General features: G+C 49.0%; 9 protein-coding genes across 9 annotated transcripts; 5 read left to right on the top strand and 4 right to left on the bottom strand.

Annotated features, from left to right (window-relative positions):
• Nucleotides 1–758: 758 nt before the first annotated feature.
• On the top strand, nt 759–1,941 carry P170DRAFT_471102 (uncharacterized protein; the record flags this gene model as incomplete). The annotated part of the gene is made up of 6 exons (XM_024852808.1): nt 759–823; nt 887–913; nt 978–1,212; nt 1,271–1,372; nt 1,424–1,765; nt 1,831–1,941. The coding sequence occupies 6 exons, from the start codon at nt 759–761 to the stop codon at nt 1,939–1,941; spliced, it is 882 nt and encodes a 293-aa protein (XP_024710997.1).
• A 658-nt stretch (nt 1,942–2,599) lies between these two features.
• On the top strand, nt 2,600–5,255 carry P170DRAFT_375638 (uncharacterized protein). The gene is made up of 3 exons (XM_024845327.1): nt 2,600–3,840; nt 3,891–3,993; nt 4,051–5,255. The coding sequence occupies exons 1-3, from the start codon at nt 2,992–2,994 to the stop codon at nt 5,166–5,168; spliced, it is 2,070 nt and encodes a 689-aa protein (XP_024710996.1). The 5' UTR covers nt 2,600–2,991; the 3' UTR covers nt 5,169–5,255.
• A 141-nt stretch (nt 5,256–5,396) lies between these two features.
• On the bottom strand, nt 5,397–6,764 carry P170DRAFT_433203 (OB-fold domain-containing protein). The gene is made up of 2 exons (XM_024848423.1): nt 6,566–6,764; nt 5,397–6,247 (listed from the first exon to the last, which is right to left on the bottom strand). Exons 1-2 carry the CDS (start codon nt 6,696–6,698, stop codon nt 5,544–5,546), a joined length of 837 nt encoding a protein of 278 aa, XP_024710995.1. The 5' UTR covers nt 6,699–6,764; the 3' UTR covers nt 5,397–5,543.
• A 177-nt stretch (nt 6,765–6,941) lies between these two features.
• Nucleotides 6,942–7,906, bottom strand: P170DRAFT_443422 (uncharacterized protein; the record flags this gene model as incomplete). Its single annotated transcript, XM_024850543.1, has 5 exons — nt 6,942–7,043; nt 7,106–7,416; nt 7,490–7,634; nt 7,685–7,791; nt 7,876–7,906. 5 exons carry the CDS (start codon nt 7,904–7,906, stop codon nt 6,942–6,944), a joined length of 696 nt encoding a protein of 231 aa, XP_024710994.1.
• A 3,964-nt stretch (nt 7,907–11,870) lies between these two features.
• P170DRAFT_461503 (glycoside hydrolase family 71 protein) lies at nt 11,871–13,584 on the top strand (the record flags this gene model as incomplete). The annotated part of the gene is made up of 5 exons (XM_024852042.1): nt 11,871–11,996; nt 12,059–12,584; nt 12,646–12,871; nt 12,929–13,386; nt 13,451–13,584. 5 exons carry the CDS (start codon nt 11,871–11,873, stop codon nt 13,582–13,584), a joined length of 1,470 nt encoding a protein of 489 aa, XP_024710993.1.
• Nucleotides 13,585–18,728: 5,144 nt separating this feature from the next.
• Nucleotides 18,729–20,449, top strand: P170DRAFT_344344 (glycoside hydrolase family 76 protein; the record flags this gene model as incomplete). The annotated part of the gene is made up of 3 exons (XM_024843452.1): nt 18,729–18,834; nt 18,905–19,635; nt 19,712–20,449. The coding sequence occupies 3 exons, from the start codon at nt 18,729–18,731 to the stop codon at nt 20,447–20,449; spliced, it is 1,575 nt and encodes a 524-aa protein (XP_024710992.1).
• Nucleotides 20,450–20,668: 219 nt separating this feature from the next.
• P170DRAFT_375627 (uncharacterized protein) lies at nt 20,669–21,767 on the bottom strand. Its single transcript, XM_024845326.1, has 2 exons — nt 21,619–21,767; nt 20,669–21,556 (listed from the first exon to the last, which is right to left on the bottom strand). The coding sequence occupies exons 1-2, from the start codon at nt 21,724–21,726 to the stop codon at nt 20,774–20,776; spliced, it is 891 nt and encodes a 296-aa protein (XP_024710991.1). The 5' UTR covers nt 21,727–21,767; the 3' UTR covers nt 20,669–20,773.
• Nucleotides 21,768–21,845: 78 nt separating this feature from the next.
• Nucleotides 21,846–23,924, bottom strand: P170DRAFT_506234 (glutathione synthetase ATP-binding domain-like protein; the record flags this gene model as incomplete). The annotated part of the gene is made up of 2 exons (XM_024854375.1): nt 21,846–23,794; nt 23,855–23,924. 2 exons carry the CDS (start codon nt 23,922–23,924, stop codon nt 21,918–21,920), a joined length of 1,947 nt encoding a protein of 648 aa, XP_024710990.1. The 3' UTR covers nt 21,846–21,917.
• Nucleotides 23,925–25,065: 1,141 nt separating this feature from the next.
• On the top strand, nt 25,066–27,004 carry P170DRAFT_400007 (oligopeptide transporter; the record flags this gene model as incomplete). Its single annotated transcript, XM_024846307.1, has 6 exons — nt 25,066–25,234; nt 25,297–25,477; nt 25,527–25,784; nt 25,836–25,975; nt 26,054–26,240; nt 26,290–27,004. Exons 1-6 carry the CDS (start codon nt 25,075–25,077, stop codon nt 27,002–27,004), a joined length of 1,641 nt encoding a protein of 546 aa, XP_024710989.1. The 5' UTR covers nt 25,066–25,074.
• Nucleotides 27,005–27,839: the final 835 nt, after the last annotated feature.

Here is a 27,839-nt window from a genome sequence, read left to right as displayed (position 1 = left end):
AGGTCTCAATCCAGCAAGCCTAAACGAAGGCCGACCCGTTTGATCAATGCCGTGGTACATGCCCACGTCATACCTGGACTGGCTTGAGTGAAGGACGTATGTCCTGTCTTTGATGATATTCCGCAAGAGCGAACGAGGCACACTTTTGTGAATATATCAACCGCCTGAAGTGTGGCTTGAATGGGAAAAGCCAACGAGGCTGCGCCCCGAAAAGTCAATCGGAGGACGTTGTAAAGTTTCTGGGACGCTTAATGCTGTTTGTTCGATGACCACGTGCTGAGCGGGATGCCATCAATTGCAGGTATCCAGCCCGGATTGAAATCCTGTCTTGCTCACACAAGAAAGCCTCACCTGCGGGGCTGGAGACAAGACATTCACACTCTGTCTGTCCTTCACCTGGAACCGTTCGATTTCCTCTATGCCAGCTTGCCATAGGCTGCCTGTCTTATCAGCCAGCGCTCTAGACCTTTGCTACGTTTGTCTCTCTGTATTCATCATTAAAAAGTATCATTCACTTCACAAGCTCAACTGAAGAGACGGTGATGGTACTTAAACCCTACTTGTGGTAGGCTTCGGTTGAAGTTTGGCCACACCTTCCTTCTCTTAATCTTAAATTCCCTATCCAATCTTTCCATTTCTTCTTCTCTATTTCTACTGCCGTATCCCAGAAAGCTCTGCTTCCATTGGGGTTTGCTTTTCTTTCGAGGATCAACCTTTCTTCCTTCTTCTATCCCACCCACTCTTCATCTCACCCAAACATGGCGGGCCGGTACACCGTTAAGAGTGCCTACGCTGGAGGCTACAGCGAAACCGTCAAGAGACAGTAAGTTTCGTGCCGAAATCTTGGTTAAAGCTGGAGAATGGTCTAACGAGACGGCAATCCTAGGCTGGAGAGGGTTGTCATGCCAGAGAAGTGCGTCTAGAACATTCGTCCATTGTCCAAAACATGTTTCCTGCTACTAACGATTGGCCAAAAGAGTCAAATGCGAGGTTTGCAAGAAGTTTCGCCTGCAGTCTTTCTACTCCAAGCGTCAGCTAGAAAACCTTCGCAATGCCATCGTCATCCAAGGCACCAGGGCGGCTCATGGCGCCCATGCCAAATGTCGAGACTGTGTTGGCACCCCGAATTTTGAGCTCCATTGCTGCATCTGCGACCAGACAAAGGGACTGGAGGACTTCGCAAAGAACCAGCGGCAGAATCGTGACGCAGCCGTAATGTCTCTCCATACTGCCTTTCCTTTCGAGTGTACTAACCCGAATGATCCAACAGAGATGCTTGGATTGCGTCCAAACCCATACCGATGTAGAGCCAGTCCTGGAAGAGAACAAACACCTTTTGGGAATTGAAGGATCTGCGGCCAGCGTTTCTACTGTATGCCCACCGATAATTCCTACAAAATGATTTATACTAATTCAAGCAAAGAGCCAGGTCGGTGACGAAATGTATGCGGATACCACCAGAAAGTCTTTCGACAGGGACGAAGACGTCGATGACGACGCGTCTTCCATTGGTGGAGGCGTTTGGCTCGAGACAGGCAATAATGCGAAAGCCATGTCCGGGGGAAAGATCACCGGGGATCGGGGCAATGCCTCTGGTTCGCAGGGCAATCTGCATCGTCGCACCGCAGCACCGTCAGAAGCTAGTCAGTCTGTTCACGGGGGATGGGGCTCCTGGGGCGTCACCCTCTCTTCGCAAGCTGCCTTCAGCAGTAACAACAACTACGCTGCCCAGACCACGAGCCGTTCCAGATTCGCCAAAATTCCGGTGAGCTTGAAGTGACATGATCTCCTACAGACTTAATGTAGGCCACCCTTGCTAATCTTGAAAAGGCTGCACGACCCGAGAGATCTGAAATTTCGACCATGCGTGAGCGCGAGCCAGCTCCGCCGACAGTTGAGTCTGATAACGAAGATGACAACGGCCCCGAAGACTTTATGTAAGCTTGTGCATTCTCTATGCATCCAGCCTTGGGGTTCACCTAGTCAAATACTTCGCGGAAGGTTCGAACGTGGTTCTGCCGGCTCTGAGATTATTCGTTATGAAGGACAGGAGGGAGATTGGCGACGTTACAGGGCAAGAGGAATTTGTTAGTTAGGCTCGATAACGGCAGCATCCAATGGATTATTTTCATTGTAACCTCGGACCGTCCCTGATTTCTGGACGACGACGAACCGTGGGTAGCACGAATTCGGATAATCCGGGCTGGGATTTCCACCGAACCCAAGAAACACGTATCCATGGATTTGGTATATGTGATTTGGGGCTACTATTGGCATGACACGGTCAAACGTGCACGCCGATATATAAAAGGACAGCATGTCAGGTAAGATCGTCTGGCTGATCTCCAAAGTAAAGACTGATCGAAAACAGTTTTCCCAAAGTGATTGGAAACAGCCCTCACCGTCAATGGCGATGCGCTCGAGAGTGGGAAGATCTGCAGCGAGAGACAGTGGAATAGATTGCGGTTGACGTGATGTCTCTGCATTACGGAGGAAGCTCAGGCTGAGGAGAGGACGATGACGTATGCAAGGCGGTTGGGGTTTAGCTCTGCCTCGTGATTCCCGCGCTCGATCGCAACGGAGAAAAAACAACGATCGATGATCAGCCACGGACTACTCCCTGCGGTCTACCTCTCTGCCTCGTCGGCCACGTTTTTGCTCCATCCCATCTTTTACTTTAGTATCCATCGGTATTCCAAGGGTTGCCGTGCGATTCCTTTTCAACTTGCCACACACATTGTTTCAAAGATCCACCGACTGCAGTGCGCCCCTCCGCCTGTGCCCCTCTTCTTTGTCTTCGTTCATTTTTGTACACACTCGGCACTCTTGCATTCAACGTCAGCTCTTTGCCACCCCGAATCATAACTATAGCGATTTTTGGTCTTCCCTGCCTATCACTTGCCGTCCTTGTCGCATAACATTCTCACCTGGCTTGTGGAGTCTTCGTCGCCGTTACTCAAGAGGATACTCTAGCTGCCGGCCTCTCTCCTGATGGCTTACGATGGCTACCAGAACAGTCCGAGTCCGTATTCTCAAATGGGCCATCCCAACCAGATAGACCCAAACGAATATCGCCCAACGTCCTACACTCCACCCTATCCATCCCAGTATGGATCGGATCGACTCAATATGCCACAGCCCTCGGCACCTCCAATGTCGTCGTCCCCGTCAAACCCATATCCTCACCCGTATCAGGACCCGAGTTTGTGGCAGCAACAGCAGCCACAGCAGCAGCAACCACCGCCGCCACCACCATCACAACCCCCGCATACGGGAAGGATAAATGACGCGGTGAACTCGGCGTTTAACAATCAGGCTGACAACTCCAACTACCTGCCACCGGAAGTTTTGTCGCAAATAACGGCGACCGTTATCCAACAGCTCAAAGAGACTGGATTGAACAACTTGCAAAGTGATCAGCAGTCGTCATACCCTCCACCCCGGCCACCGAAGGCATGGAGTCCTGCTGCATCGAATTCTGTGCCCAGCGAAGCTCCACCTTCACCATCTTTGGGCATGCATAATCCGTCGCCCTCGCGGACACCCAATCCGGGCCATGAGGCGACCAATTTCCCGCCCCCACCATCCGCGGCCTATCCTGGCACTCCTCGCTTTCACAGACCGTCGCCCGCTCCCCCATTGGAGAGGCGCGAGTCGCCGGCTAGCCAGACCAGTGATCATAGTCACCGAGTGGAGTCCCGACCAAAGCCACCGCCGAGGGAAGAGGATGCCACGGTAACTGAGCTGACCACGTTGGAAAAGATCTGGGGGAAGTTTTTCGAGAACGGGAAACCGACGGAGAGACTGGGGCAATTTTTGCGCGGAATTGCTATCCATTTGGTAAGCGCTATGTGATTACTTCCGGGAATCAATCGCTGACTTTGAGTTAGATCGAAGCCTATCCGCCAGAGAACACCCTGGTGATCACCCCGGAAAAGATGCAAAAGTTTTATGAGGATACCAAAGTATCTCCTGATCCTTATCCCTGGCATGGTTAGTTGAAGGCACGCTTCTTAGACAGACAAGTCTGGTTAACATTATGACTTGCAGATATCTTTGATGATCGTACATCCTCGATCTCACGGCTGTTCCGTGAGGTGGAAGCGGAACATCACCTTGTGCAGAACAAATTGAATGAACGACCAGATATCCCAGGATTGACGCCTCGCGGATTTGAGCGATGGGCCACGTTGATGATTCGAATCCACCCCGAAAAAGAATACGAGCGACTCAAGAAAGCCGTACTCAACATGCCGATCAGTAATCCTGACAACAAGAAAGAACGGTTCCCCAAGGAGATACCGCGACGACTCTTCCCCGAGACACCAGTTCTTTCCCTGCGAGAGGAAGTAGACCAGTTCATTATGAAGCACTGCGGAGTCGATCTGCCCCCGATTACGAATGAGGAAATCAAACAAGCTGCTACGCATAGCCATAAACCGTCTACTAGCTCCTCCACCTCGGGGAAAGAAGCTGCCTCCGCCTCTTTTAGCGAACGAGAGCGCAAGCCATACCAGGCGTCAGTTTCGGCCGTGGTAGACGACGATGATTCGGATAGAGAGATTTCACCTCAGCCAATCGAACGACAAAGGAAACCCTACACGGCACAGCCGGGAGGGGGGAAGAATTACGGAGAAAAAGGAACTTCTGGACACCGACACACCCAATCGTTCTCTGGTGGCTCTATTCCCAAGGAGAGCCTCACGGGCTCCGGACAAAGAAACTCAGAGGCCTACGGCCAAGATCCACTTTACTCACGCGGTGCTTCGCGCCCGTTTGGCGGGCGACCCCGAAGCCCAGGAGTAAACGCAAGTGACTATAGACATTCTGAAAGTGACCTGCTACAGAGCAACGGTGGTCGGCTCTCAGGGACTTCTCCGGGTGGGGATTACTATTATGGATCTGGTGCAGGCACCCTAACTGGGGATATTCTTGAAGACAACCGACGCCGACGGGAGCTTGAACGCGAAAATGAGGATTTGAGGCTGTATGAATCTCTGCGAGAGCGCGAGAAGGAGCGCGAGAAGAGCAAGTACAGTGATCATTTCCCGGCCCGATCTAGTTGGTCTAACGACGAGGATTTCTATCGTGGCATGCTCGGTGGCCAAGGGGGTCCTGTGGGGGGCGGCAGCAGTGGGTATGATTACAAGTCGTATGGATTCAAGTGATCCTGACAACTTGAAATTTTTGAAAGATGCATCTGATTAGCCCGGGGAGTACCATATCTATCTGGGATTTTTTTTTCTTTGCTTTTTTGCCATTCTTTGGTCAACCTTTCGTCAATTATTCGGAGTGTTCCGCATTGGAAAGTGATATCCACCTTGTATTTGATGAATAGCGGGGTTTTTTTTGTTTGATTAATGATGTATGATGCTTATGAACTATTGCAAATTTATATACAATTTGTTTTGAAATTGGAGTACTTTTCCTTTTATTCTTATTGTTGTTTTCAGTTCTTGGGCCTTCCGTCATATATAATTGGGATCTAACAGCAATGGCACCTCAAACCTAATAAGACATTAATAATTCTCAAGCATCATCAATCAACTCTTACGTCTCATTTGAATCTCACGCATGACTTTTACTCCAGCATCCTTGCATACGCTAGCTTCCTTCTCCCTATTCCTTTCCTCGTGCTCCCAAAGCTTCTGAATCCGTCGCTGGTCTTTCTCCTCCCGCTCGAGGCGTTTCCTCTGCCTCTTCTTCATCCGCGCCTGCTCCTCCTCAATCTTGCCTTCCTCGTCATCCGCCTCGGCCCGCAACTGCGCGATCTCCTCTCCCGTCAACCTCCACGGGACAGCAAGCACCTCGACCAGAAACCGACAGCACTGATCCAGAAAGCGCATTTCGGCGCTCGTATCCCGGACTAGAAACATGCGCTCCAGCTGCAGTTGCACCCTGGACCGATACGTCGACAAGGTGCCTTTAATCTGGGCCACGGAGCCGGGGACCAGCGACGCGATGTTCACGGCCGAGACGCGGTCGGTGGCCGCGACATGGGTCGTTGCCCACTGAGACTGGATGGATGAGCCATTGGGCCGGGCGGATGGTGGTGGTTGCCCTGGCGCCGAGACAGAGGAGTCTGGTGCAGGTGTCTCGGCTTTATGGACGACTATGTCGACGGTGGCGCCGCTGCTGTCGTCGAGAGTCAGGATGGTGAGGCGCTGGTATTCCGTCCTTGCGATGATGATGCCTGCTACTGAGACGAAGCGGATGGGGTGGTTTTGGTAGAAGAAAACGGATTGGTCTGGAGGGGGGGGGGGGTTAGTTTTTCATCTTGCTTGCGGATTGGATATAGGTGAAGGTCTTGAGGGGGACGGGTGGATGACGAATCCACAAGAAGCAAGGGCAAGGCAAACAGGCAGGTAAGGTAGTATTCTCCGTATGCAAGAACCCGGAATATAAAACCGCCACCCAACAACCGAATCCACACCTAGAGAATAAAGAAAAAACAGCACCCCAAGTACGCCACGCAATTTCCACCAGAGAACGCGGACAACAAATAAGAATACAGACTCAAATCCAAACAACCAGCCATAAGCAAGCAAGGGAAATTAAGTCCTACCTCCGAACTCCGACCGTCTCTTGAGCCGATGCACGTCCGTTGCCATCATCTTTACCCAGGCGAAGTGGGTAGGGGACGCCTTGAAGCAAAATGCCGGGTAAAAGTCGAGCTCATCGTGTTCGGCTGGCGCCATGAGATCATTTTCTCTTGAGTCTGCGGGGAAGCAGCTTGAACTATGGGTGCTGAGGAGCCGGGCAGATGGTGTTTGGGAAAGACGGAATTGATAGATTGCGGATGCCGGGAGGGACGGAGGGCACGTGACGAGGCCTTATCTTATCGGTCATGGTCATGTCGTTGCCTGATAAGGCAACAATATCAATTAGAATTTCACTGGTTGTATAGTACAAATCTATCATGACATCTGCAGCCCGTAGACTCAAGGATGTAGCTTTGACGACTCCTTATCCCGGAGATCATACTCCAGAGTAAACTCATTCGGATCCTTCTCCACATGTAGATCCCAGTATGTATCGGCGACCTAATCCCGTCAGTCTCTATCACATCTTCCTCTTCATCAGGTAACGTCGAACAGAAACTTACCTTCCTAGCATTCCCTATCGGATGGGTGTATCTCTCGATCGCAAATTCCGACTTTTCCAGTCTGCCGTGGGCGATGATATGCGCGACGTGGATTCCCTGGGGAGCATCTTCCCGCGCGAGAGAGTGGGCCAGGCCCCGGATCGCAAATTTGCCCGCCGAGTAGCTCGCCAGGCGCGGGAACCCGGTTACACTCGCCGCTGATCCGGTGATGAGCAGCGTGGGTGGGTACTGTAGGTCCCTCTTTGCGTCTCTGAGAAGAGGCAGGGTGTGCCGGGCGAAATTAAAGACTCCTTCTCCAGATGAGTGATTAGCTCAGTTAATCGGCCTTGATTGACTAGCATTGACTTGACTAGACAAGACAAGGAGAAGGGAAACGGAAGATACAGTATGTTTGCTTGTGAAAATCTTCCATGAGATTGTACTCGTCGTGTTTCGTGTGGCGCTTTTCCCTGAATCGCTCGGGCGGGTTATATGCGGCAGCGGCTAGTAATGCGCCGGGGAAGTGGCTGGCAATTTTGCGAAACGCGGTCTTGATACTGAGCGTATCTGATATGTCGGCATGGATGCGGCGCCGCGAACGTTGCCGCCGAAGTTATTGATATCCTCTATCATGTGGGGAAACGGCTGCGGGCTGTTCGACAAGAGGGCGACGGAATATTCCTTGGCGAAGCGCCTGGCAACTGCTTCTGCTTGTCATTGCAAACTTTAGTCTGAGATGTATGGGGCTGGAGTTGGGTGGTTGAGAGAATGTATCGTTGCGGAGCTGACACCTGAAATTATGGCAAGCGATTTTACGGCCATGACACTCCGGCTCAGTTTGATTAGTCTGTGCCTGTGTTGAAGAGGTATGAGAGGGAAATTGTGCTTTAGTGGTGTAGATGCAAGTGCATTTGTATGTGGCAGCACCTGTGGTTTGCCGTATGTGGGTACATGTGGGCACGTGACTGGCCTTACCGTGGATGATCACCTGACGCCCGTCCCCACCTGACGCCCGTTTTCCCACCCTAACACCTTGAAGAAATGAAGCCGTAGAATAATGCATATTTATTATTATACAGAGATTTTTAGAAGGTTAAATTATTATATTAAAATAAAGCTATTTATAATATTTTTTATTGCCTAAAGCGCTCTGGGAGGCGGATCTGCCTACCGCGGTGATTTAATATAGGGGGGACTTTTTTAATAACCTCAGGATCTGCAGTAACTCTATTACTTAATTTTTTTGCTTTTAGAGTTACTGGGATCTTTTTTTTGTCTGATTAAGTAATATTAAAGTTATTTTAAAGCTGTATATTAGCCTATTTATTATAGTGGACCTTATTTTTTTAGTATTGCTTTTTAGTAGTTTTATAAAGGTGAGATTCCTGGTTAGAGGCATAAATACACTTATTCTTTTTAATATAAAGCCTTTTTTTTTTCTCACTGCTTATAAAGCCTTTTCTCTTCTTTTAAGGTTTTAGTAAGTTATATAGCTTTATTTTTCTCCGCTTAAAGATCCCGCGCTTGCTAAATCTTTTTAGGAGAATAAAATACTGTATAATTATCCTCTAGAGCGCGTAATTTAAAGAGAAGAGGCTTGTTATATTAATATTTTTTTTTATTTTTAAGCGTTTCTTCGAGACCTTTATAATTATAGATTAAGGATAATATTCTCTGTAATAAAATAATGTATAATATAGCTTAATTTTTTAGCCTTTAAATTATATATATTATTAATAATATGTTTAAGAAGCCTTTTAATTTTTCTCTAATTATCTACACCTAGTATAGAGCGAGATAAATTACTAGAGAAAAGCTGCTTATTATTATTTTAATTAAATTATAATAAAATAATCTCTGGATTTAAAGGCTAAACCCCTACCGATTGTTATAAAGATAAAATATTTTAATACTTTAAAGCTTTATTCTAGGTAGGCTAAAAAAGACGGAAAAAGTCTTTTTTTATAATATAATAAAGGTTTTAGCAGGTGTGGAGAAACTGTTTTAATTTATTATTATATATTACTAATAAAGGTCCAAAGATTTTAATATTAAGTAGTTATAGTAAATATATTAAATAAGATAGATATATTATTAAAAGGATTTTATTTGCTTTATAATAGTTAAAAAACTTTATATTAATATAGGATTTATAATTATTAAAGATAAATAATTTTTAATACTTTTTTATTTTTATTTTGGTCTCCCGGTCAAAGATATCTTGAAGTTACGCGAATCTAAGTTTATTATTTATTTATTCAGAAAATAAAAATATAAAGAAATAATAATAATTTAAGATTTTAAAATCTTATAGTTATAAATTTTAAAATTTTAAAAATAATACTTAGTAAATAAGATTTGGAGATAATAAGGTCTTATTTATACAGATACAAATAATAATAGTAATTTATTTTTTATTTCTATTTTATATTTACTACTTTATTTCTTTTTTTTTATATACCTGTTTTAAGAAGATCCTTTTACCTTTAGCAAGTATACTAATTAAGAAGCCCTTTTTATTTATATTATAAATATTTTTCTACTGGATCTTATATTCTGTGATCTTTCGAGATAGAAGTTTAAAGTATAAAGTATATTTTTATACTAAATTAGCCTGCTTGCGAGATGTATTTATTTTAGTTATATAGTGAGATAAAATAATATCTTAGTATTACTTTATAAAATATATCAGCTAGTGTTTTCCTGGTTGTTTTTGGATAATTTCTTGAGTGAAATTTTAAAGTATTTTATATGAAATAAAAAGGTCTTTTTCGCTTAATTAATTGATATTTAAAATAAGTATTTTTGTTTACTGGTCAGAAAGTAATTATTAATTATAGTATTATTTATTTTTTAAATACTGGATTCTGTGGAAATGCCTTAATAGTATTATTTGGTTAATATTATATTTTTTTGTTATAAAAGTAAAATTAGGTTGTTTTTTAAGTGTTAAGGATTTTAATTTTGTAATTACTTTATTGATTAAAGCCATGGTTGTTAAGATATTATGTTTTGAAGAATGTAGAATGTCGGTCAATAATATGGTTTTCGGGCGGCAGGTGGGGACGGGCGTCAGGTGATCATCCACGGTATCCGGTTTAGTCCCAAAAGAATTCTAGTACTGGAGTAACTTCAATCTTCGTCTCCTTCACTCTCCTTACCTGTTGCACCTGCTCACCGCAATGGATCTGATTCTTTCTGAAGCTTTTTCTCCACCACAGCCATGAAACTTGATCTGCTAGTCTGACGTCAGGACTAGGACTGCTTATAATGCATTTGGGCCCCCATCTTCATTGCTTACTTCTTACTACCAGCATGACGACCACGTCCCATGTCAATCTGCAGGGTTATCTCGGAGATTAAATTCAAGCTTGTTTACTGGGATTATCCAGAATCTCCCGTTCTTGGCAGTGGAACTTTGATGCTGGAAGAAACACTAACATATGTAAGGAAGCGATATTTCTTATTGGCTCGTTACAGGAAATGTGAATGTTCTTTTTCGAGTACTTATCCATCCGAATCTCTTGGTGCTTTCATAGGCAGCTGTCATCAATGATATGAGGGATATAGAACTGAAAGTCGCGGGAACTTTTGACTAATGTTAGCTCCGATCCTAGTGTACGGAAGTATTTGACTTCAAATTTCTTGAAGAACTAAGTTGAGTTAAACCTGGGAAATTGTTAAGTGGCAAGGTCATTGCAGTATGGTGACACGAGACAAGCCACATTCTCACTCGCTGTTTGAGACAAAGGTATAGCAGCATGTGAAAGGGTTTAATTGGACTCTCGATACATTCCACAGCAGGTTTAGGGGCTGATCCAAGCGTGAAGGAAGACTGCGAAACTTGCGGAATGTTGGAATTACATCTTAAGTGACTGGCTCGATCGAAGACGATAGAAAACATCCCGACCAGGATGCTCATAGGTCCAGAAAATGCGCACATTTTCGGCCCCTTCAGCCTTGCGAATCCTCACCAGAAGCAAAAGCTAGTCTCACTACAAAGAGAAAAACTCGCGTTCTACACGCGCTCGCGGAAGCTTCGGAAAGACTGGGACCTGCCGCTGTGGCTTTTTCTAAAGTGATAATCCACTCACGGCATCTTTATGGTAAGATGTCTTGGGGCCGAACGATGGATATGCGTACGAAAGCGATACGTAGTCCAAGCTTCAATATCCCGCGCTGAGACAGATTCCCACAATCAAGGCGCAGCCAACATCAGCATGATGGAAGCCACTAAGAAGAAACAAGACGAACAGGAGAGCCAGATAAGCTCTCAATGATGGAGAACTAGAAGAGACCATCAGAATATCTTCCGTGGTTCTCACATCCAGTCCCATTAATTTCCCCAGTGAAACAGAAACACCGCTAGTGCCAACACTACAGCCACCGCAATTGGCCCCCCTTCAACGGACGCTAAAGTAGTTTAATATAGTTAAGGTCCACCGTTAGGAAAGACTCAACGTCTGATATGCTGGATTCACCGGCGATGGATTTACCAGACTCAGGGACCGTGATTAGGTTTCCCTTCTCGGTATTCCTATGGATCCTGCCCCAATCATGGACCCGTTTTCTATATCTGTTCTGTGTTCGAGCCTTACCGGCCCCCAACTCTATCCCAAGTCCAATGACATGGGCTGTTTCAGAGTCCAGGGAGTTGTGTTACACTCAGAGCTGGCAGGCTGCCTAGAGGAGAGTATCAGTTTATATACTGGACCTTCTTTTACCATCTTCAGGCCGCTTGTGAATATCATTTCTCCAAAATACGTTCTTTAAAATATCTTCTACTATGAAGATCAACAACCTTCTGCTCGCGGCGGCTTCGCTGCTGAGCTCCACCGTTTGGGCTCTGCCCGGTGATACTTCTCTTAAGGAGAGAGACGCCCCGAGCCGGCTGGTTTTCGCTCATTTCATGGTAATTCTCACGATGTCCCACGACTATTGAGAGCTTTTAGAGATTAACCCTGATATCTGCAGGTTGGAGTTGTTAGCAACCGAAAGAGCGCGGCCGACTACGACGATGACATGAAGAGAGCGAAAGCCATGGGCATCGATGCCTTCGCTTTAAACGCCGGAGATGACGACTACACGAACGATCAGCTGAACTATGCCTACGAGTCCGCTGCTAACAATGACATGAAAGTCTTCATCTCCTTTGACTGCAACTATTGGGGAACCGACCGGGCCAGCGACATTGGCAAGAAGGTCGCCGACTATGCCGGCAAGCCTGGCCAGCTTATCGTCGACGACAAGCCCTTCGTGTCTACCTTCCTCGGTGACGGCCTGGACGTTGCGGCGTTGCGCTCTGCCGCTGGCCAGGAGATCTACTTTGCTCCCAACTTCCTTGCTAGTGCCGATGTCTCCAATGTCGATGCTCTGTTCAACTGGATGGCCTGGCCCAACAATGGCCACAACAAAGCCCCTAGCGACGGCAACCAGCTGGCTGTCACTGACGGAGATAATGCTTATACTTCGGCCCTGGGTGGCAAGGACTACATTGCTCGTGCGTTAATTATTCCTACCCCTTTTTACTGAGAGCAAAATAATAGCTGATCGTCTACAAGCCGCTTCGCCTTGGTTCTTCACCCATTTCGGCGCCGAGGTCGACTACAGCAAGAACTTCGCCTTTCCCTCGGATACCCTCTGGTACGACCGCTGGAACCAGATTCTGGACCTCGGCCCTCGCTTCGTGGAGATCATCACCTGGAACGACTACGGCGAGTCGCACTACATCGGACCACTCAGCTCGCCGCACACTGACGATGGCAACTCCAAGTGGGCCAACGACATGTAAGTATACGCTACCACCATCTCCTGACCTCCACGCCCATGGACTAACAAAAACAGGCCCCACAACGGCTGGCTCGACCTCGCGAAGCCCTACATCGCCGCTTTCAAAGCCGGCGCCACTTCGGTGAACGAGTACATCACCGACGACGAGCTGGTCTACTGGTACCGTCCCAATCCCCGGGACACGGACTGCGACGCCACCGACACCTGCATGGCCGACGCCAACAACGACTCCGGCAACTACTTCAAGGGCCGTCCCAACGGCTGGGAGTCCATGGAAGACTCCGTCTTCGTGGTCTCTCTCCTGAAATCCCCTGCCACCGTGCAAGTCACCTCCGGCGGAAACTCGAAGTCCTTCGACGCCCCTGCCGGCGCGGCCTCGTTCAAGGTCGACATGGGCGTGGGCAAGCAGCAGTTCTCTGTCTCGCGTGACGGCCAGGAGGTCCTGTCCGGAACCAGTCTGAAGGAGATTATCAATGGCTGTGTTTGTGGGCTGTATAACTTCAATGCTTATGGTGAGTTACTCCTCAAGATGTGAGTCATTGTTGAGCTGTGGAGTGCTAACTATTTGATTTTTAGTTGGCACTCTTCCCGCCGGTGACGCCGACGCCCTTCAGCCCGAGGCTTTGACCTCCCTCACGGAGGGTCTCAAAGTCGATACTTGCCAAGCTACTCCCTCCCTTGCGGCTTCTGTCCCTGCTGCTATGGCTTAGGGAGGGGAATTGAATAGGATAATGCAGAGGGATTGAGACATTGTACATAGCCCGAGTATAGATAGGGAATAACCGGCAAAGTAAGCTGTGACGTTTTCTCTATTGGGAAATTTGTCAATAGACCCGGACGCAAAAAAGATCATTCTTTCGGTGGCAGGTGACCAAATCCCGTAGAAGCAAGGAGTCCAGGGCAAAGAAGAGAACGCCTGGAGACGAAACAGACCGCCGTTGAAAATAAAAAAGGACAAACGAAAGTCCCATGCTTGGCCTGGAGGCTTCCTACTGGGTATTTAGAGAGAAATTTAAGTAAGGATTAACTCGATTCTTAGGCAACCACAGGTAAAGCCACGTCATTGGGCTCCGTAGAGCAAAATCCCTAACTGTCTTGTAGTATTAAACCTGTCTCTCAATTGAGAGAAATCGATAAAATAATATATTTAATTTTTTTTTTTTTTCATCTACTGGGAATGTAATACTACCTAAAAATACATCACTTCGAGCCTCATGACATCATGGATGGTTATTTTACCCTTTTTTATGTTATACGCGGTGTGAAATATTGGACTCCCAGCGGCCCTGCCTCATTCAGCTTGCATGGCCTTCCTTGGCCTGCAGACCGCGGATTAGACGTAGCTCGAGGACCTTTTTTCTCCATCCCTTCCAATAATTCCCTGATTCAGCAACTCTCCGACACCGACGACGCAGCAAATTGGGCATCTAATAATGTGCTTCGCTCCATTTGCGAATAAGCTCAAAGCGAAATTTCGGGATAAACCGAAGTCCTCCAAGCAGCAACATGATCATCAACCTCCTCCCCCGACGGCCGACGACCTCTGGACGCGAGCAGAGGAGCAGTTGAGGAAGGACCCGAGCTTGGAAAAGATTCTAGCAACGGCAATGAGAATCCTCGAAGCAGACTTTGGGTTCAAAGTCCAGATCGGTACTGCTGCTCGCGACGGACTCTGCGAATTTCTCGATTCCAAGATTCGTGAATTGGAAGAGAAAAAGTGGATGGTCCAGCTGGGGAGCCATAGTGTCAATGTCAAGAAGCAGCTCACTCGAGTGTTTCGCAATGTGCTGGTTTTCAAAGATGCCATCTGTGCTGCGGCCGGCGCAAGTCCTTCTACTGCAATTGCCTGTGCGGCGACGACCGTCATTCTACTGGTAATTAGAACATTTTTATTTCACCCGCTAAGCAATTCTCATTCCATGGCTTGTAGCTAAATCAAGACAACGTAGCTCGTTGTACAGGTAGCCGAACAACAAGAAACCCTCGTGCACGGACTCGAGGATATATCTCGTTTGATACCTCTCCTCCGAGAAATGGAGCGTCTCTATCTCCACCCCGAAAACCCCATCTGCCATCATGTAGCCGACAAGCTCAAGCCCGTCTTGGTTTCTTTGTACTCGAAGATCATGGAGTTCCAGGCCCGAGCACTTTGCTATCTGCAAAAGCACACAGTCACCCGGTTATTCGCAGACATGTTCAATAAGAATGGCTGGCAACGATTGCGCGAGGACATCAGACGACTGTACAAAGATACAAAAGCATTCAGTGACGTTATAAGTGATGCAGAGATCAAAAGTCGGGTTGAAAAACTACACGATACACTGAGGACGTTTGAGGCGTGGCGCACCACCTCAGCTCGAGACGAGAGAATCAAAAAGGTCTTCGCACGCCTCTACACATGCTCTTATGGCGACCGCAAAGATCGAAACAGCAAACGGGTGTCTGGTACATGTGAATGGTTCACTCAGCATGAGAGGTTTCGCATCTGGGAGCAAAGTGAACACTCGTGTCTTCTATGGGTCTCGGCTGATCCAGGATGCGGCAAATCCGTACTGGCCAAATACTTGGTCGATGAATTTCTACCGAACGACCGAAGAACCGTTTGCTATTTCTTCTTCAAGGATGATTTCGAAGATCAAAAGAGTGCAAAATGTGCGATTGCTGCACTATTACGCCAGTTACTCATCGAACAGCCACATTTACTGCAAGACTCGGTCCTGGACAGGGTAGAAATAGCCGGGGACAGATTGCTTGACTCCTTTGGTGACCTCTGGAGCATATTCATCGATGTTGCAAGCAACCCAGCCGCTAGAGAAGTGATGTGTGTGCTGGATGCATTGGACGAATGTCGGGATGAATACCGAAAGCTCCTTATCCAAGCCGTGGAACATGTCTACATGGGGGACCGAACCAAACACAACCTGAAATTCTTGATGACAAGCCGACCCTATGACCACATTCGCCGGGACTTTCGGACTCTGGAAAGCCAATTTCCCACTATTCACTTGAGCGGCGAAGGCGAGAACGAGACAGAAAAGATCTCGCGAGAAATAAACCTGGTGGTTGCCGAACGCGTCAAGAGAATCGGTTTTCTTCACAACCTGAAGAAAGATGAGAATGCTTACTTGAAGAAGCAACTCACGTCGAATTTCAGTGCCAACCGAACTTATCTGTGGGTTAGCTTAACGTTAGATGTTATCGAGAACATGTCGGGGTTTACAAGAGGCAATGTCAAGCGCGCGATACACAAAATCCCAGATTCTGTGGACGAGGCTTATACCCGAATTCTGGATCGGAGCCCGGACCGTGCTAAGGCCATGAGATTGTTACATCTTGTTACAACTGCAAAACAGCCGCTTTCAGTTGCAGAGTTATCTGTGGCCCTGGCTTTCAGCGCAGAGCACGAAAGCAACGTCGACATCAGAGAGGAAATTGACGCCGATGATGAACGCTTTCAAAGAACCATGAGAGATCTCTGTGGCCTCACTTTGGTGACCATCAATTCCAAGGTCTATCTGCTTCATCAAACAGTCAAGGAATTTCTGGTACACGACTGTCCTTCTCCGATGGGCCAATGGAAGTATTGTTTGCAGCCAGCCGATTCACATCTTATTCTCGCGAGGGCATGCATCGCATCCCTGTCCCATAAATATCCCCGAACAGATTGGCTTCTCTACGCGGCAGAGTACTGGCCTTACCATTTCCGGTATGCCCAGATACAAAGTGATCATGAGGTAACAAAACTGGCACTTGAGTTTTGTCAAATAGGAAGTGAAAAACATGCTTTTTGGCGGCAGACATACAAAAAGGTCTCCATTCGTCCTGTTTGCGAAGGTATCAGTTCTATTGCTTTCGCTTCATTCCTGGGAATTACAGCCGTGGTGGCTTTGCTCCTGGCCACTGGACAGGCAGACGTGAACGCCAGGGACGACGATGACAAGACACCTCTGATATATGCCGCTGACCGAGGCCATGAAGAAATAGTCAAACTGCTTCTGGCTACAGGGCAAGCAGATGTGAACGCCAAGGACATCGATGGCCAAACACCTCTGTTAATGGCCTCTGTTGGGGGACGTGAGACAGTAGTTAAGCTGCTCATGGCCACTGGGCAGGTTGATATGGATTCTAAGAGCGATTATGGCCAGACACCTCTTTCATTAGCTGCCAGTAAAGGGCACGAGGGACTAGTTAAGCTATTTCCAGCCACTGGACAGGTTGACGTGAACTCTGCAGATTATGATGGCCATACACCTCTCTCGAGGGCTGCCCAGAAGGGGCATCAAGGCGTGGTAGAGCTGCTTCTTACTACCAGGCTAGCTAATGTTGAAGTCAAAGATTTGACATTTAGCCAGACACCCTTATTCTGGGCAGCTGAAAATGGACATACAGGACTTGTGAGGCTGCTTTTGAACACAGGACAGGTGGATGTGAGCTCTAAGAACTATAAGGGCCAGACAGCTTTGTCCTTAGCTAAGAAGTACGGACACGAGGGGGTGGCAAGGCTGCTGGGTGAGTATAGTATTGATGGGTGGTAATTTGTCGCATCTAGAGACGCTGGCATGGCTGTGAACGATTTGGGTATAGACTTTTGCTTTAATAGATCGGCTTTATTAAGTTGATAAAATCTTAATCCATTAATACATTAATTGATTGATTGATTATTGAGCCCTCTACCTGCCTAATGCCGCCTAGCTCAGCATGTGACCCACCGTAGATTAGGTTCTGTCCGTAGAGACAGTCTCCAGCCACTTCATATCAATTCAGGTCCTCCATTCAGATCCTGTCATTTAGCGTGCTCGATCGCTTGTTTCACGCGATGGAAACTCATCTGAGGCAGGAGCAAAATCGCTGTATTCTGCGACAGGCTCGATTACGAATGCACGTCGCTGAATATCCTCGGCCGAAGGTGAACGTTTCAGCATTATCAGTGATGGAAATTGAAGGAACATTGTTTATGACGTACGTCAATTGCAAAATGCCAACTTTAGATGGTTGAGCTCTCCTACACATAAAACTTGAAAGGATGTGGCAGCTTTTAATTCATGAGATTTTCCATCTTTGCAGGTCTCAGCCTCGCTACCTAGCACGTTCGAAAGTAGTCATCAATTATGCCGGGTTGAAGCTTCTCGGATGTCGTCTATTCACCCGGTCTCTTCAGAAACACATCAATGGCATATGAGAGAAAGTACCAAAAGGAACAGAGTCTTCTGATTGATTCATCCAACTTACTGATTTGTCAAGAGCGCTCAGACATCGGTGCCAAGAGCCGGTGCTACTATATATACCCGCGAGATAAAGAAACCGCTGAGACATGATCTAAAAGGGTGAGCTAAGGGAGCTAAGGGGCAAGCTGAGCTTGTGCAAACGCGGTCAGCCCTGGAATTTCTCCAGATGACTTAGATGTCTGTTTGAGAATTTACATCTGACTATTTATCAGCAAATACCGGGGAAAAAAATTAAAGAAAACTCAGCATGAGATGGCAGCAACCTTCAACTCTTTCGCAGACCTTGGTAGCAACGAAGGCTATGGGCCGAATTACGCCACCACGGGGATCGGGGAATACTAGTCAAGCCCGATACCGAACCAGAAGCATGCTACGGATCTAAGCAGGCTTTATTTATTGCCAAGAGACCGGTTTCAGTTAACCAGCAAATGGCGAGGACTCGCTATAACGATGGCACTTTTGGAGTAGGACAAGGAGGACTGGCAGCATCGGTACCTAGTCTTCCGCGTTTGAACCAAACCCGGGGTGAATTAGTTTATCTGTTGCCTTGCTGCCCCGGGTCGTTTGTGATTATTTCCTTCGATGGAAACTTTGCGCGTGGTGCAGTCGAAACCCAGTTTGCAACAGCGATGGTTCCTTGGAAAATGTCGTGTCGATGGAGTATGGTGCTGGCAATATGGGTCCTCGCGGTGACGACAACAGTGTCTGCTCTTGAGTTAGACATTCATGATTACGGTATTTGCTATTTCCTGACCGGGGCATCATTACGAGATCATTTGGCTAAGACTCATTTGGATTCCAACAGGATCCGTCGCAATCGCTGCAGCGACCACAGTTCGCAACATGTTCAGTAATTCTACCTCGCTAGACGGTTCCATCAATCCGATGAACGTGGGGGATGAATGGAAAGAAATCGACGACGAGAGAACCCTCTCAAGCGACGAGGGCGAGGCATACATAACCTTAATCCGCTACTGGAACGCAACGGGAGACGTCCTATACAACGACCTGATCACCAAGCGAATGGACAGTAAACGAGGCGTTGAGAACGACTATCGACCGCGGAAATCGAACGGAACCTGTCGCCAGGCCGTATGGGGTTTGGCAGCCATGACCGCGGCCGAGACAAACTTCCCGCAAGGAAAGTCCATGCCTTCATGGTTATTTCTGGCCAAGCGAGTCTTTTCCACACTGAGCTACATGTACGATAAAAGCTTCTGCGATGGCGGCATTGTTTGTTCTTCCGAAGCACCAAACGAGAAAGACGCCTTGGCGAACGGAATGTTTTTTCAGCTGGCTGCGCGATTGGCGTATGCTACCACCGATGACTACGAACGGAAGATATATACAGGAGCGGCAGTGATGGCTTGGGAATGGGGTGTCAAGACCCAGATGCTGGATGAAAACAAGTGGTCCGTGGCGATGAGTGTAAAAAACACCACTGAAGGAGGAAGTACTTGCGCGCCCTCAACTCGCTCGGAGTGGAGTTATATGTATGGCTTATACCTTAGTGGCGCGGCATACTTGTTGAAACTGGTAAGTTATCGATTCTGTTGCTCTAGAGAGAGCTCAAAGGAATGAGTCCGAGAATTGTTTTAGCTGACTGAGAAAGAACGAGGGATTGTCGTGGGAAGAAAGAGTGCCTAATTTGTTATACAGCGTACTCAACAAGTTCTTCATCGACGACGTTATGCGCGAACTTGGCCCACGGGGCGATCTTGGAACCAATGAAACAATCGTTCCCGAAATGCAGAGCCAGATAGGAATGCTCGCGTCATCACTGGCAACCGTCGCAAATTTGATCCCAGAGACAGCCGAGTACATTGCGCCAAGTCTTAGAATTACAGCCACCGCCGCTGCGAAGCAATGCAGCGGATCAGAAAATGGCACAGTTTGTGGCTCTGAATGGACGAGCCCCATATATGACCAGAACCCCAGCCTGGGAAACTCCATGAGCGCAGTGAATGTTTTTACATCCGTCTTGACGCTCCCGGAAGCCCCGAAGAAAACGCTGGCCAACAAGGCGATTGTGGGTATTGCGGTAGGATCAGGGGGTGGTGTCGTTTTGATTGCAGCAGCCATTTTTCTCGCTGTGCGTCGACACAAGAAGAACCGAGAGAAAACAGGTTCAGACACGGAATATTCACCATGTCACTTTGATCCGAGCCAAGATACTTCGTGTATCACACCCCACTCCAATGGTGCTCTCGAGTCAACATCCGAGCTTCCTACAAGTAAGGAAGGGGGCGCGCAGACACTTCGACACGAATTGGACGGCAATGATATACCTGTTGAGCAACACGAGGATGCAATTTCGCGAGAAATCACGCCTCGTCCTGGAAACCGATGAATCTTCATCCGCCGGATCAACCTTCAGTGTAGCTAATCAACAATGCGGTGGTGATTTTCAAGTCTTTTCTATGATATACCTCATGCTTCTAATATAGTACATTGATGAAAGCCCTATTTAAGGTATTCTTTTCCCTGTCCTTTTTATCGTAACAAAACCTTATTATTCTCGCTCTAGACATCATAGTATAAGCAAAAATGAGACTACTTTAAAGGCTATCAGGAACTGGGATGCGATAATAGACGAAACTGAAACTGTCCAAGATATCCTTGAGTGAGAGGATTACTTCGAGCCAACGACCTGTTATCTATAGATAGCGCACAATTACTTCCCCTTGGGAACACCCAATTCTCCCAGAGACTCCGTCAGGCCCAACCGGACCCAATTATCAATCTCCTTGGTTGTGGCCACGGCGATCACCCCCAGCATGCCCAGCGAATTCACCCCGGCCTCCTTATTGATTGCGCCTCGTCTCCTCGGCAGCACGATCATCCACCTCTTGGTCAGGATCATATTATGCGGACAGGCCGCCCCAGACGGAGCACTGGCCGTGTATTCCCAACGGCCAGCACCCACCTTGGTCGCCTGCAGCAGCAGCTCATTATAGACCCCGACCAACGCAGCGGGGGTCACCCCGTCTTGTTCGAACCGCCGATAGAACCATTCAAACGGCACCTTGGTCTCGTTCTCCTCCTCGGGGGAATCCGCATCCAGAAAGGCCGCGAAGCTATTCGCCGGCAGGGGCATCACCTGCAGATGCTTATGCAGACGGCTGCACCCGCCGTCTCGGCCGCAGTTGTAAAAGGCCACCGAGTCCGTGTCCGCGGCATTCAGGAGCTGCCACGCACCGGCGAGGTCGGGCTCGTCGAGCGGCTCGTACTGGCGGCGGAACCCGTCCAGGCTCAGAATCATGAGGTGGGGCCGCGCGAAGCAGAACTTGTTCGCAATGACAAAGTGCGTGTCTCCGATCGTGCCGATCTCGAACCCGGCCGTGTCGATGTCGCTGCCGGCGCGCTTTTCGGGCCCTCGTGCGTCGCTCTGCTCCTGGGCCGGAGCGGTCGCGAGGGTGGGCTTTTTGATCAGCGCGGAGGTGAGGACGAATTGGAACTTTGGTCGTGCTGTTAGCAGGTGGCTTTGTCAGAGAGGGACGGAGTGGGCCTTGTACATACTTTGAGGTTGCCGTCAGTGTGCTCGATGATTCTTTGTTTGTCATCGTAGAGGACGAGGCCGCATTCGACGAGACGGTCGAACGTGGATAGAATGAGGGATTCATGCATGCTGGGGGGTGGTTCTATCGATGGTAGCTCTATGGTCTAGGGTTGGGTTGGAGAAGAAATGGAAACCGAGGGAGTAGCCTACTAGATATATCCGATTACTAGCAACGGTTGAAAATTACCGGTGGTAATTGACTGCTTCTTTACGATAAAAGTAATTCTCGAAACGATACCGTTAGGCGTACTACAGTACCTTAAGGTACCCCCGCGGACTCAACATCGTCCAGGACTCTCCTCGACACTTCCCTGATACGTTCGCCTGTCTCCAAAACCTCCTTCCGGCTCGCTCTCGACCAGATCAGAAAATACGCAATAAACCCGGTGCCTCCGACGGGGGACACGACCTTCTTCAACGCCGTCCGTTCAGCCCTCGTCACGTGCGGCGCGATGGACGGCAGTTGGTGAAGAACCTGTTCGCAAAAGTCGTCGGGGACGACAATATTATCGCGATGCACCGGAACAAAAAAGATCTCACAATGGTACTGCGCGTCACAAGCGAAAGGCTGTGCTAGAGCGGTGAATCGCTCGCGATCGTCGAGAGCCCGAAGGATCTGGAGGCCGCTGTAGTCCACCCCGAAGGTGTAGGTGACTGCGAAAACGGCCTGCAGACCGGGCGGTCGAGCATTGACCTCGATGAGAACCACCTCTGGCGGATCGCTCGTACTGGACGCCGCGTGGACAAGTTCAACGGCGCCGTCGGTCTCCCGGTACCGCATGGAGGAGCTCTTCACCCGGGCTTCTAGGTGAAAAACGCCAGAGCGGAAGCCCAGCTTGAGAAGGCCTTGGTGGAGGGACGTTTCAATGGCACGCAACTCCTCGGGATCCAGTCGGCTGGGGAGGATCATTACGGTCTCCGCGAAATTGTCGGACACCGAGGCATCTGCTGCGTCTGCCTGGCATGGAAAATTGTCCGATATCTCGCAGAAGAGCAGGTCGCCATCCCAGAGAACGAAGTTGGCATCCACCTCTGGGCCATCGACGTACGTCTCGATTAAAATCCCGTGTCGCGAAAACCCGGTCTCTTCCAGGATTTGCACGGCCCGACGGAGGCTCAGGGAATCATTGACTTTCTTAACCCCTCGGGAACCGCCACCCCGACATGGTTTGACAATCAATGGGTACTGGAAGGCCTTGAGTTGTGCGGCTATAGAAGGGTCATCCAGCTGTGCTGCACTAGCCACGAATAGATGCTGAATATTGGGACTAAGCAGCTGCCGTGCCTCGTACTTGTTGTGGGCCTGCAGGTACGATGCTAAGGGTTCAGTGGGAAGGCCCAGTATTTCTGCTGCCCTCACAGTCGGGAGAACGAATTCGTCCGACAGTGTCAGGAGACCGTCAAATCCTTTGCCTCTCAATGCATCGGCAATTCTTCCTGGGAGGCCCGCGTCGTCGGTAACATCGATAGCAATGAAGCCATCCCGGATGTAAGAATATGCCTCGTCTTGGAGCCAATGTCCCGGGTGATCCACGATGACCATCGATATATCGAGAGCCTTAGTAGCCTCGTACGCGCCCTGATGACCGAATGATCCTTTTGTGATGTCAAACGCCGGGCGACCTCCTACCATAGCGACCTTGCGTCTCCCTGGCTTGGTAGGAAGTATCCAATCGAAGGACAGGCGGGTTTTCAAGTCTTCCTCCAATAGCTCTGGCGTCAACGTTGGGGCCCTTTTCAGGAGAAATGCCCCTGGGGAAGAAGGCAGCAGATCCAAGAGAGACTTGTTTTCCTCCAGGGCCGGAACTGGCAAAAAGCCACCATCCGGAGTTGCGAATCGAATGACCGAGTCCACATAATCGGAATCCCGCAGTCTCAAGTCGAGGATATCGCTCCTGCAGAGGAATCCACCGCGAGCCACCAGGATCACCTTCGCCGCCACTTCGACCTCTTCGGCGTAGGATTGAAGCGTGCGGGCGAGACGCTCGAGGGCAGTGCCTGCGGCGGAGGGGATCCGCTCATCGTCGGCAGAAACTGCAGGGGCGATGCCCAAGAACAGATCAAGACTATGAAAGTAGCGCGGTGCCTCCACTGCCGGTGCGAACCGCCAACGACAGGAAACTTTTGTGCGGGCTGCTGTGACCATCGCAATCAGTGGAACCAAGACATATTATTAGCAGCAGTGAGTCTACCTACCCTGATCATCATTGGCAACCAAGAAGACTTCCGAGGCCAATGCCTCGTCGCTGATGCTATTCGAGCCCATGGGCGCTGGTTGTCTCGTCGATGCGTGCAGGCGAACCCAGCCATCGAGAGGGATAGGAACTTATATTGTCTTATCCACAGGCCAGATGCCAACACCCTACCTAGGTGCCATACTAAGACCATACTACCTAGACAAAAACCAGTATCATCATTTACGGTATTACCGCAAGGTGGGTCCCTATAGAATACTAGGTGCCTTGCTAGGTACCCTCTGAGCGATAAGAAATAAGAAATCCCTCCTGAACGCCAATCAGCCGGAGTGGAGACTGAGCACTTCCCCGGTAAGCTTACGACGACGAACCCCTGTCAAATGGTGGGATTTAAATCAATCAAGGATTCTAATGTATAGGAAGGATGCAAACCCCCGCCGTACAGAAATGCGGTATGCCAAATCGGGAGAGCCGGAGAGTATCAGCCCGAGCCTAGCTGAGAAGACAGTCGTGTGCACCTCGCAGTGTTCTAGGGGATGATCGCATCACTCCGATTAACAATTGACACGATGTTGGTTCTAGTGTCGGTCAAAGCGCCCGAAAAGGAAGCGTAGGCTGATTGGAGTGCCCGGCAATGTTATCAATCCGGTGCGCTGTGCCCCCACTCCTTAGCCTCACAACCCTACGGAATCCAGTGAAAATGTCCTGTCTTGATCGTTGCCGTTTCTTCTCTTTTGCTCCCGAGCCTTATTGCGCCATATTCCGTTTATCTGACACACCGTTACACCACGAACAGGTGAAATATCTTGCGTGCATCCTGTAACGGAAACGGCTTGAGGTACCTGAGCTCAGCCTTGGGCGCCTTGATTGCTCTTGGCCACAGGTAATCGGAACTCGGATGCCTAGGAGAGTCCTTGGATTCAGACCCTGCAGATCGCACCATCAGCCCTGCCCGGCCTGGGCACCGCGTCTTGCCGCAGTGACCAGATGGCAAAGATCCATAGGCGTATCGTATGGAAAGCACTTAATCTTAATACGTGGGTTTATAGCCAAGGCTAGCAGTAGATTGATGCTACGTCTTGGCTGCCCAGTCCCCTCATTTCTCCTTTACAAATCCCACCGTAGCCTTGGGCACCCCGGAGGATCCAAGGGCTGTCGGCTCTCTTCCAGCAAATGCCAATACTCTGAACGTTCTCCTCTCTCGCTCCCAAGGTGAACGATATGGAAGCCCGGGCAACGGAAGGCCAAAGACGCGATGCAACTGAGGACGAAATCAAGACCCTGCCCCATGTGGTGGACTCGGTCCCGTTCATCGTCTGGGTCGCTCTTGTAGCTGGTGCATCCGAAAGATTCACATTCTATGCCATCTCCGCTCCATGGCGTAAGTTCTCTAAGCCTTCTGGGTGATGTATCACAAACCAACAGGCCCTTAACCACCTGCAGAGAACTACATGCAAAATGACCGCGATAGTATCGCTGTCCCGGGGGTTCTAGGTCTGGGCCAAGCAACCGCTACCAACATCTCCAATGCCTTCTTTTTCTTCTCATTCCTGGCCCCTCTGCCCTTTGCTATCCTCTCGGACGCATGGCTGGGGCGATACAAAACATTATGCATCTGTTATATGTGCGTTTGGTGTGTCCTCCACGTTTCGGTTGATGCTGATCGTCGGCAGCCTGAATCTATGTGGCTGTATAGTGCTCTTTGTCACCTCACTTCCAGTGGTTACCCAGGATTCCGTTAAGATTTTTGGATTGGCTCTTGCCATGATTCTTCTGGGTCTGGGGACTGGAGGTGTCAAGGCTACCGTCTCCCCCTTCATAGGCGATCAATATACAACTCACGCTCCACAGTTGGTGGTCAACAAGAAAGGCCAGAGGGCCATCGCGGATCGCACGTTGACCCTGCAATATATATATAATGTTTTCTACTGGTGCGGAGCTCCCTGATGTCGACCTGTGTCCTCTAGCTTATATGGTAGAAGGTTCACCAACATCGGAAGTCTCTCTCTGATCGCCTCGACCTATCTGGAGAAAGAGGTTGGCTTCTGGGCCGCTTACCTCCTCCCGTTGTGCTCCGTGTGGGTTTCAATCCCTCTGCTGCTGTTTTGGCAGAGGTCGTATGGTAAGCGAGAAGAGAACTTGGCTTTCCACCATTACACTACTCCGGTGGCCGAGGATACAGAACTGAAACCGTGAACAGTGAAACTCGCGCCGCAAGGAAATGTGCTGCCCCAGGCAGGAACGGTGCTTGCATACTCTGCGCGCGAACGCTTCCATCTCGACGCAGCAAAACCAGCATTCCAAGCGGAGAAATATGGGAGAACCGTGCCATGGGATAATTTATTTGTCTCGGAAATAAAAAGAGGCCTCATCGCATGCAAAGTCATGTGTGTTCCCTGCCCTGCAAGTCAGTCGTGTCACTAACTCAAGAGCCAGGGCTTGCTTTGTCCCATTCTACCTCTGCATCAACCAGATCACCAATAACCTTGTCTCCCAAGCAGGCCAAATGCAGCTGGGCGGTATCCCCAACGACACGATTCAAGCGCTCAACCCCATCGCCTGTGTTCTACTTGGCCCGATCATCCAGAAACTCCTGTACCCCGGGCTCCAAAGCCAAGGGATCGCATTCGGCCCGATTGCACGCATGACTTGGTCATTTGTCACGATGAGCTCCGCCATGGCGTTTGCTGCAGGATTGCAGAAGCTGATCTATACAAGAGGCCCATGCTATGAATCGCCGCTGACCTGTCCCGACTCCGATGGAGGCAGGATACCCAACGATATCAGTGTCTGGGTGCAAACCCCAGTGTATTTCCTGCTCGCGTTTGCCGAGATCCTGGGGTTCACCACGCTGTCTGAGTACAGCTACTCGAAAGCCCCAAAGGACATGCGCAGCTTGGTGCAGGCCCTGCGACAGGTCACGGCCGGAATTGGATCGGCCTTGGGGATGGCGCTCTCCCCTGTGGCGGTGAATCCGAAAATCATGTACATGTATACCGGGCTAGCAGCGACGATGATTGCTGGTGCTCCCATGTTTTGGGTAGCTTTTAGGAATTATGACAAGATCGACGAAGAGCTGAATGGAATCGGGTTGATACCGGCGGATAGCAATGACGAGATGGAGGAGACTACGGATAATACTCGTCCCTGAGAAGGGCATAACTGAGTCTGCACACCAGGCATACATATCTCTAACAGCTGATTGGTTTATAATTCCTGGATTTAGTCTACAAGTACACATTGGCACCACTATAGACCTGGTAACCACATAGTGGAGATGATTAGATGTACGTTGCTAGTACTAAAATTCTAGATTGACCTCCAACTTTCGAAGGCATCCGAGGGGGCGAGCAACTGGATGGCGTAGGTGGGAAGTGATCCAAAAACAATGGGAATTGTATTAAATTTGCAATCATTAAAATGGATGCCGAGACAAAAGTCGCGTCACAAAAGAATAATGCGAAATACCAAATGTAACTTGAGTTACGACATGCACACGTACAATCCGCGTGGACCTTCATGTAACCGGGCTTCTTGAGCATCAACAAACTTCCCTATAGCTATCCAAGCGTAAATTCGAACCCAATTACTAGAACAAGCCTAGCTGCCATGATGTGACCACACTCGCAGGATGAGAAGGGAAGGACAACCTCTACATGGTACCTCGTACTTAACCCACGCAATCAGTGGACTAGGGCACGCAAGGCTCTAACAAGGTAGGATCCAACAACATAGCATTGGACGTCCATGAATGGGCGGTTTTGATTCCTGGGGGTCTCGGTCTGCTGTTAACCTGCAGTTGATTCGAGTATGCCATAGCAAACCCCGACCCTTGTTGCACGAGGGGAAATGCACATCCCACGACGAAAACAGCCCGATATTCCAGCATCTCGTAAGATTCAGGTACGCATAAACCCGATTGGATTGATAATTTGGTCGCACCTCTCCTCTTATTTCTGTTGAGGCTAGTAACCTTGGCGTAAGGG

This window comes from Aspergillus steynii (assembly GCF_002849105.1).
Source record: "Aspergillus steynii IBT 23096 chromosome Unknown P170scaffold_1, whole genome shotgun sequence".
NCBI classification, from domain to species: domain Eukaryota; kingdom Fungi; phylum Ascomycota; class Eurotiomycetes; order Eurotiales; family Aspergillaceae; genus Aspergillus; species Aspergillus steynii.
The sequence above is the reverse complement of the archived record's forward strand: the minus strand, read 5'-3'. Positions and strand labels throughout refer to the sequence as shown.